This window comes from Kryptolebias marmoratus, linkage group LG10, assembly GCF_001649575.2.
Source record: "Kryptolebias marmoratus isolate JLee-2015 linkage group LG10, ASM164957v2, whole genome shotgun sequence".
Classification (NCBI taxonomy): domain Eukaryota; kingdom Metazoa; phylum Chordata; class Actinopteri; order Cyprinodontiformes; family Rivulidae; genus Kryptolebias; species Kryptolebias marmoratus.
The window spans coordinates 20,285,664-20,295,685 of NC_051439.1; the positions used below are offsets into that span (position 1 = coordinate 20,285,664).

Sequence of the window (10,022 nt, forward strand, 5' to 3'; positions counted from 1 at the left end):
TAAAAGCTGGGACAGCCCTATAACGTCATTGATGTGAACTTATTAACTTGTCTTTAGTCAGCCAGCTGGATTTTAAAGCTTTCCCATCAACTGCTGCTCTTTTTATATATTTTATTTGTTTTATATTTATTGTAGAAGGTAAGAAGGAGTTGGGTGGAGGGGATATTTGGACTTGTTGGTGGTTCTCAGTCACAAACACACACTGCCATGTCTTGGTTGTCAGGACATAGCAGTTCTAAGACTTTTAAAGAAAAGGCAGCTGGACTCGTTACTTAAAGTTTATTCTGTTCTCATGCAAAAGAAGCCTCATGCAAAAGGGTAGATTTTATAGCTCTTAGAAATTTCTCTGATAGGGTTGTTAATGTTGGTTTAAGTTAGGTCCAACTGTTTTTAGATTAAATTCTAAAATACACATCCCACGTGGTTGTTTAGTCACATGACAGCCTTGTATAATTCCTGTGTCACATTTGGCACGTGGAAGGATGCAATCAGCAGCCACAAACACAATGGTAAATGGGCATGGCACGTGTTTACCAGAGAATAAGTTTAATCTCCTTTAAATATAAACAAATAGTGGGATTGTCGTTACTGAATGTTGCATCCTAGGTGCCAGCGGAGAAATCCTAAATTAAAACATACATGAGCTGGAAACTCAGTCACTTCAGGACTGACCTCAGGAGAAACACCACCTGAGCAGGACTACCGTCACTGCTGGAGATATTTTTACCAGCGGTGTGCTCACAGGGCCAAGGACATTTTAAAGGATCCTCACCAAGCCTGCCCATGGCCTGTTCTTTCTTTTCCCATCTGGGAAAAGGATTGAAAGCCTTCGTTCCAGATTCAACAAGATGCTGAAGAGTTTCTTTCCAACAACAACTGGGGTCAACAGCCTGTACTCGGGCTCCAGTTAATGTTTTAACTTGTGGATGTTGTATCAGGGTTTTTTTTTTTGTTTTGTTTTATTGTTCAAATTGGTCTTCTGTGGCTTTTATGTTATTAATTTAGCTTAAATTTATTGTCTCAGCATATTTTAATGGTGCTGTTATGAGCTCTGGAAACAGTCTTTCATATTTTTTTTAACTAAGTTTAAGGAATGACAGTTGGCAATAATAATGGCAATAACTTACTATCAGTAACCAAGTCAGTTTCTTTTATTTTACAGTTAAAATTATATTAAACTTGTAAATCATCGCTGTTGAGCAGAAACCCAATGTCTCCAAAAATGTTTTGTTTTTTTCATGTCAGTTCAAAATAAAGTAATTTTAAGCCGGTCTTCAGACGGTGAGCTGAAACAAAAAGCATTCACACAGAGCTCAAGATGTTTTGTAAGAATTTTATTTTGGCGGGGGATTAAATATTTTTAGTTTTAAAGCTTGTTTATCTGTTTTGATTGAATGAAACCTTATAGTTGCACAACAATGTTAAATCTATGTAATTATGTTCTAAGAAAGTTCTATCAAATTAATTGTTGTTGGTAATGCATAGAATTGGTAAACTATCGGTTACTATCCTTCCAAAGTGCAACAGACAGAAGAGAAGGGTTTGAGAATACTTGGTTGAAAAGGTGCTTAAGGAAATGACTCCAACAAATGTCACCATGAAGGCTTTTTAACATTTCAGGATGTTACCCAACAAGAAGACACTCTGCACAAACTTGCAAAGGGAAAATTCCTGATCCAAAGCCCTTAAAATCAACATGTTTCTTTTAAATAAGGAGCAAAGTGAAAGCTAATATGCCAAGAATGTCACCTTTCTTGAAAACATCTGAAGTATGACAATGATGGTAACACAGCAACACAAGCGCTCCAGGCAAGAGAAGCCATAAAAGAAAAAAAAGTTCTTGAAGCATGAAGGATCTTTGTGCAGCACTGCAGCTCTTCGTGCCACGTGGGAACGGCTGTGTCATTAAGAATCTACCTGACTTGCAGAATATAATGAAACATTTCAGTCTCATGAGTCAAGCATCTTGTTCTGTTCCTTCAGTCACGTGAAAAAGCACGTTCACATCTTCAAATTATGAAATCAAATTAAAGGTGGTGTTTGTATTTGTAGCTTTAAGAGTGAGAGGTGAAATGTGACTGTGTTAAATCTTAGACATCCAGGGTATTATCTTTGCTATTTGAACTGTCTGTCTGGAAGCTTAAAAACATGCAAAGATAAGATCTTAAGAGGTCTTTAAAACGATCAGTGAAAGCTTCCCATCACGTGCTGCGAAATCTAGAATGATCACCAAAAACAATTAATTCAGACCTAACTTGGCATGTTTGATCTTCCCTTTAAAGCTTGATTTACTCACACATGTATCAGTGATTTAAAGACAAATGCTTGTTTAAAACGATGGGTGAAAATCTGGTCAAACTGTTTACAAAGAAAGTTCTGTTTTCATTGTTTTGAATTTCAGGATTTTTCTCAAACAAGCACAATAATTTTCAAAACAGAGATGATTTCCAGCAGCACTTTTACGATATACATAAATAGATGATAACTTTAATTCCCCTTGGACTTAAAGTTATCTGAGCAGGTTCAATTATTTGCAAATGAACTACACTCCAAATGCACTGCAATTTATTCAGAACTGGCTACCTCTGAATATTTAGCCAAAACGTGCACCACTGATGTGGAACAAACTTCCTCAGAAGATCTGCAGGTAAATCCTGCAGCTATTAGTTTTAATGTGCAGGTGTCTACACAGAAAAGATTTGTACCTATTTACCAGAGTGAAGAGTGTTTACAGAAAAGGTCTGTGTTGTTTAAAGTAAAAATAAAGTTTGTGATAAAGCAGATGGAGGACACTAAATGGAATTTTTCAATTCTTCAATGGAGCCCCTTAGTGCTTATAAAGGAGAAAAATGTCCTTGACTGGACTGAAGGTAGCTTGTTTTATTTCCTAAAGTTATCCATTTAAATTAGGTGTTCATGTTTTTTAAATAAATTTAAGAAACACATTTGTTACAGGAAACTTTGCAGGTAAAACAAGACGGTGCAGTCCTATCACAGGAGTAAAGGAGTGTTTTTGTGCTGCAGTTCTCATAGCTGAATGTCTCGTTTGCACAGCACACACACGTCATTTGTCCAAGTGCCTAAAAAAACACTTCTCGTCATAGCCATGTTCAGCCATTTTCTCTCATTCTTTATCAAAATGTCATGATGGGAGAGATTTCTTAAAATTATTAAAACCTTCTGGAATTACTAGACTTTATTGCAGGAGCCTCAATAGAAAGAACTGGATTTTATTCAAAAGCTTTCTTCAGTTCTAACATCTGATGGGGGAAATTCCTATTTATGCATCATGTCCTCTTTCATAAGATCACTCAGAATGCTCATATTACTTTTTCTCAATTTATATTATATGTGTGGGGAAAAAACATTCTTTTATTGTTAGAAATTTAATTATATTCCTGAAACAAGGGACAAAACACATTTTACTAATTTATTCCTGTTGATTAATCAGTTATGCTGCAGAATAAAAGTGGTTTGAATATTTGTAATGTCTGGGTGTGTCTCACACATATCAATTCCAGGCTTCAACACAGGTGTGGCTGACAGGTGTTCCCATTGTTAAATGACAGCTAACACGCTGCTGATTAAGTGAGTCTTTCTTTTCCGATTAGGTCGTATTGTTGTTTTTGTTTTTTTTATTCTTCACAAACCTAAACATGTTTCTAAAAGAAAAAACTAAACTCCAACAGAAATTCATAAACACTAACACAGGGGACTGAAAGTTGACAATGTTTCTGTTCAAATCAAATGTTTCTTCCGGCTCATTTCTTAACAGCAGATGACGTTTGTGTTGTACATTTTGTGCTACTTTATTATTATGAAAGCAGCAGCAGCTCCATATTAGTTGTCTGCCTTTATATGAGTAGAAACTGATATGGATTCTGCGAGCCACTGGAACTCAACGTACCAGTGTTTCCTGCACAGATTCTGCAAAACTGACCTGGAGGGTAGTGTCTTTGGCAGGTTATGTTTTCTCAGGACTGCTCAGAAGGCAGAGGTACATTTAAGGGAATGGGTAAAAGAAGAATAATATGACGCTCCTGAGAAAACAGGCCAGAATAACTGGGTGGCTGCCACTTAGCCAGCTATTTTTAGGTGTAGAAATTTCCAGTTTCTTTTTGTACAATCGGCATCAAAACTCTCAGTGGTATCAAAGTTCCAGAAAGACTGAAAAACTCACTGGAGGATTTGATAGTCTGAGTTTAAAAAGATCCAAAAGTGTGGCCTTGCTGATTCTGTCATCTAACTTGAATCATTTAGAAGGGTGTCAAACTCCAGTCCTCGAGGGCCGCTGTCCTGGAGGTTTTAGGTTTTTCTGCTCCAACACACCAGATTCAAATGGTTTAATCACCTCTTCACCAAATCAAGTTCTCCAGCAGCACATCCACAAGTCGTCCATTTAAACCAGGTGTTTTAAAGTAGGAATACATCTAAAACAGGCAGAAGAGCGGCCCCCGAGGAATGGAGTTTGACACGTGTGACTTGGAGCATGTTTTCAGTGTTTAGAATGAAAGGTAAAGCAACAAAACCCTGAAAGCAAAAAAGAAAATGGCAAAAACTGCCAATAAAGAATGACAGAGAAACGTTTAAAACATGAAGGAATTGTATCCAGATCGCCAAAAGAGATTAAGTTTCTCCTCAAAACCTTTAATAAATAAAAAAAAAAGATTTGCGTCTCAGGAATGAAAGGTGTCGTGACTTGAGTTCCTCTTCGTTTGTTGTTTTTTCATGAATGTATTTATCTGATTTTAGTTGAGTCGGAACTAATAATCAGATGCAACTGTTCAAGCTGAAGGTTGTGATATAATACATTTATTGTCTGTTATTGGACAAAATCCTTTATTTTATATCACATTTGGTGTTTCAAATGTACACAAATGTGCTTAAAAAAAGTTTTTGAACTCTTTCAACATTCAATCATTCAACTGTTAGTCACACTTTGGTTCTTAAACCTAGATATTTTAGATTTTTGTGACCTTGCTGCCATCATTGGCTAAAATCAATCTGGACAAGAATGAAGCTTTTCAGTCCTGAAGACTTGATTGTCATAAAATTTCATATAATAATCCTGATGTAAATTATATTAACATGCTTCACTTGAGCTGTAATAAAAATAAATAAATAAAATGCACTTCATACAAATTCACAATAATAAATAGAAACAATAGTTATGTATATGATAATAAAATGAAGAACAGATTCTTTTTCCGCTGGTAGAAAATAAGTGTCGGAGGAGTCGAACAGTTTGATAGCTAATAAACAAAAGTGTGCCTGAAGGTGATCATGTCATTTCCTGTCTCTTTGTGCATGTTTATTTGTCTGTTAGCAAAATATCTCATGAACCACTGGATGGATTTTTATTTATTTCAAGATAAGATGATCATGAAATTTAATGAAAGGCAGTAGACGATATGCATTCATTCCAGGGTCACTTGGCCTATATTTATAATAAATGTTGTTTTTACCAGGCTTTGAAAGAGTTTAAATTTTTTCCACAGTATAACGGGCCGTTCCCAGCACTGTGGAGAGCATTAAAGATGGCTGCCACAGACACATGGAGCATCCTGAGCATCGCCTGAAGATGCTGAGAGATGAGAAGCAGAGCATCACTCTGTAAGTACATCAGTGGTTATTAAGTTTTCCTGCATTAAGCTGCAAATGATTTTTGGCTCCATTGTGGGAAATAATTTCGACTAGTGCTCTGTTTTCAGCCTCGTCTCTTCCTGATGCAGCCAGTGACAGCAGGATGACTGAAAACAGAAAGGTCACAAACACGGTGCTGAAGAGGAAGAACACAGAGAAGGTCCAAATAGTCAAGTCTTCATTTACTTTTTTAAACTTTGCGATAATGGCTATAATGATGGTGGGTGGACAGGAGGGTATTTCCTTTATTAATTCCATTGTTTGTGCAATAACACAAGTTAATTTGATTCAGTTATTATTTTTGATAAACCCTATTACAAGATTTCTACCCATTGTTTTGTGCATTTGTAATTTATTCTTTGAATCCTAACATTAAAGAAAGAGCTAAAATGATTTCATCCGAATGGAATCCCACAGAACACGTTGAGTTCACTGTGCATGCTTTTGTCTCAGCTTCGTTTCTAAACACTGGCTGATAATTAGTTTGCTCCACCCAATGTAGAACTACTGCACCTTTAATGTTTGCTTCTCATTTTCCTCTGAAAGAGAAAAGGAGTCAGACAGGTGAGCTTTCCCTGCAGTGTTGTATCTTTTAAATTGCTTTCTCACAAACCTTCCATTGCCTGCAAAGTTGGACCGTAAGTATTAAAATAACTGAAATGTCATGCAAAACTAAAACTGAGGCCAACATGTCTTATTTTATTTTTATTAAACCATGCACTTTGCCTTATCACAAAAATAACAAAAAAAAATGCTTGAAATACTTTTTTTTTGTTTTACTTCCCTAGGTTTTCAGAGTATTCTTGATGTAAAATGCTGGTTAAATGATCAGAGTTACTGAAGTGAGCAGAGTTACGCTCTCATGATGGGCGAGCACCGAACGTTTTTGCAAGTTCTGCTTCTCTTAGCTGCCGGGATTGGTAAGTGTCTCCCAAAATTCAAAGGAAAATGTAAATGTTTTAGTTTTCTATCAGCCAATCGACATAAGAAATAATTACATGAAAGTAAAATGTGTTTTTTTTAACCTCCACAGTGTATATGTCATCACTGGCTTTTGCACTCGTAAGTTTGTGTCATTGTTTTGCATTATAGATATTTTACAAATATACAGAAATTAATATTTTGTGCTTTTTTTTTTTTTTTTTAAGTCCAACACAACAGAAGGTAAGAAAAATCCTCTCTTAATAAGATGGTGACCATTCTATGAGAAAGAAAAATGTTAAACACACAAGTAAAATGACTTAGGAGAGCTAATGTTTTTATTACATTTTGTTAAATTAACCTCTTATTGCAGGTTCAGGTTTGCTGACACTCGAGAACAGGTTAGCGTCCAAATTTTCCATACATTTTTCCCAACTTTTATCTAACATAGTACTGTTCAGCAGGAATTGTTTTTTTGTGTTATAATTTGTTGATCAACTGTTTATTTTGTTTAATTTAATTTAATTCCTAAAGTACTTCAATCCCAAGCAATGGTTCCCAGGAATCATGTCGAGGAGTAAATCTACAAGAAACCACTCAAAGTGTAAGTGTTTCAAAAATCCTATCAATCATAAAAAAACAAGTTCGCCTGTTTGAACGTTTGAAAGTTGGTACAAGGCAGTGTTGCTGGTTGACGCCCTCTTGTGTTTATTTGAAGACATTAACGCTTCCAGTGCTGCTGTTTACATTATTATTATTATTATTATTATTTATTTTTTCAGATATCTGCGGCTGTGGACACTTTTGTGGGGGAGCTATCTTGTAAAAAGAGCCGAAATGAAAGCCTGCCAGAAGACTATTTCAAGGAGGTGGAACAAAACCTGAAACTGATAGTGGAGTCATCTTTAAAAGTCTACTTAAAACTGGTAATTAAGTTAATTGTGTCTACATTATAAATAATTAAACACTGTTGTGTAACACATAATAACAGTAATTCAGTTTGATATCAATGAATACATTTTCAATATTAACCAGCAATTAGTTCTATATAAACTATATAAGTTGTATAAGTATATAAGTTTGATCTACTCTTATGCTTTATTGTTATAGTGATCTGATGCTTCCTAAAGCATCCGACCTACATTCACATAACAAGACAAATATTATTACAGCATTTATTAACATCCATTTACAACTCTGTTTAATATTAGGGCACCACTGAACCTGGTTCCAATGTTCTGGATATGTTTGGAGTCCTGGACAGCCTGAGTTTGGGTAACTACAGTGACCCTACATTCGTCAAACTGTGGTTCTCTGTGAAGATGGCTCCTCTGTTGCCGTATGTCAGCCAAAGCTTCCTGATCCAGCTGGGAAACCTGGACTTCAGCTGCAGTTCTTACCAAGAGCTGTAAGTGAATAAAACCACTGCAATCAACTGTTCTTGTTACTCTTGTCAGTACAACCACTTTTTGTGTCCTTTTTTGAAGTTCAGCATTTTTAGTCAAATTATATAGACTCACATGCATGTATTTATGAAGTACTTATTCTTTTTATGAGTACAGTACTCTGAAGGTACTGAAGGTAAACCGGACACAAGTTAAACACTTTAAGAATAAAAACATAAGCCTGACAAAGACAAAATTATTTTTGCCCACAATTAAAAAGTCTGGGTATGTTTGCCTGCAGAAATAGCATTACTTGCCTGCAATCTTCGTATTAAGAGTTTGAGAATGGGTTTATAGAAATGCAACAACACAATTAACAATAATTACTGAGCAGATTTTACAGATTATGTCATTTGTCTTTACCACTGCAACCTTCTGACTGACTTGTTTAAATCTTGTGTGGGCTGTTTTTAAACCTGGGCATCACAAGTAGACAAATTCTAACTTTAAGGGGATGTGAAATTTTCCTCCTGATGTTTACTGCAGTCTCTTAGGTGCAATTAATCAAGGAGAATGTTGCTGGTTTTGTGTTTCTCTGGTGTCAAAAGGGATGAGAGAGATCAAATCCTTTAATCACTTAAAAAATTGTCATCATTTCATAATCATTTCACTGCAGCTACAGCTGTGGTATACAGTGTAGGGTCTAAATGGTTACTTCAGAATGGGTTCCTAATAAATAATGAATGTTTGTTGCAAATGTGAGAACATTTTTCTTGTCTTGTTATTACAGATTTACTTGATTTTGAATGAGAGAAAAAAGTAATAGATATAAATATGTGTCTAAAATCTAAATTTGTTATAGGGTGAAGTTAATGACTGCGGAAGTTGAGATGTCTCAAACAATGGAAAGAAAACTAATCTACAGCAGCTTTATCAAGGTGTACCTGTCAAGAAAAGACTCAGCAGGTAAAAAGCAGCGATATTAATATACTGTTGGAAAGAAAAAAATATTTTCTCAAAAACAAACATTAAAGCTTGCATGGTGAAATAGATATTGACAAATACTGTGCACAAAGAATGTATGTATTAAAACTACTATGCAACAAAAAGAATTAGGGTTGAAGCACATCGTTTTAAGTTTTCACCATATTTTATAACCTGAATCTTCACAGATCCTGGATGCAATCAAAATGTGAATGGAAGTGAAGAATGGCTAAACAAAAACATTGGAAGTTTGTTTTTCTTTGCAACGTATGAGGAACTTAAGAATATAAGCAGATATTTTTCTGAAGTAAGTGATGCATGTTGGTTATAAATAATGCTGTGTTTGTTATTTCTGGAAAAATAATTTAATTGAAAACAAACAACTGTTGTCACAGGAAAATAGGTGGATAGTGCTTCTTCCAGCAGAGAACGTCACACTGTTACTGGATGTACACAGTGTTGTGGAGAATGCCACCTTTGTAAAGGCAGTGCTCACACACTTGACACAATCAGGAGATATGGAGCAACTTCGTGTGTTTTTCAGAAGTCTTACAGAAGTCACTCAGCAGGTGAATGCTCAACATGACCTATGATGTGTCCCCAAAAGATTTCCTAATTCATGCGTCAAAAAATGATTAAGAAAGATGGCTCATTTTCTGCGATTGAAAAAAAAATTAAGAAAAAAGGAGCATCAGAAAACTTGGTATTTGATTTATAAGCATTCACACTAAAATCAGTCCTCAACAATTTTTTTGTTGTTCTTTTGTCTGTTTGTTTTACAGAACAACAACACATTTATAACAAATGAAGCTGTACGAGACACCATCCTGAACCTGACCTTGACAGCCCTTGCACCTGAATTTGAGAACTTTAAACCAGAAGACTATGAGCTGTGGTTCCAAGGTTATTTGGGTCCTGTAATAGCAAGCCTCCAACCTGCCAGCTTGTTGGTGATACCTGGAAACATCAGCTGTGAATCCTATGCAGCCATGTGAGAAACATTGCTTAAGGAAAAGAATGAGACGTTTTGCGCTTAAATGATGTCAAACTCTGGTTACAGACGAGTCACAACAATTACTGTTGTCTTCT

The 10,022-nt window shown here is 35.6% G+C and overlaps 1 protein-coding gene across 1 annotated transcript; it reads left to right on the plus strand.

Annotated features, from left to right (window-relative positions):
* The first annotated feature begins 6,197 nt into the window (after positions 1–6,197).
* LOC108241742 lies at positions 6,198–10,016 on the plus strand. The gene is made up of 12 exons (XM_017426119.3): positions 6,198–6,281; positions 6,432–6,563; positions 6,677–6,705; positions 6,792–6,807; positions 6,938–6,965; positions 7,099–7,168; positions 7,347–7,490; positions 7,776–7,972; positions 8,812–8,915; positions 9,122–9,240; positions 9,329–9,502; positions 9,716–10,016. The coding sequence occupies exons 2-12, from the start codon at positions 6,506–6,508 to the stop codon at positions 9,926–9,928; spliced, it is 1,152 nt and encodes a 383-aa protein (XP_017281608.2). The 5' UTR covers positions 6,198–6,281; positions 6,432–6,505; the 3' UTR covers positions 9,929–10,016.
* Positions 10,017–10,022: the final 6 nt, after the last annotated feature.

Coding starts and splice junctions, on each gene's coding strand:
- LOC108241742 (XM_017426119.3), top strand. CDS start 6,506: ATGATGGGCGAGCACCGAACGTTTTTGCAAGTTCTGCTTCTCTTAGCT. Junction 7,491..7,775: donor TAAAAGTCTACTTAAAACTG/GTAATTAAGTTA, acceptor GTTTAATATTAG/GGCACCACTGAACCTGGTTC. Junction 7,973..8,811: donor TGCAGTTCTTACCAAGAGCT/GTAAGTGAATAA, acceptor AATTTGTTATAG/GGTGAAGTTAATGACTGCGG.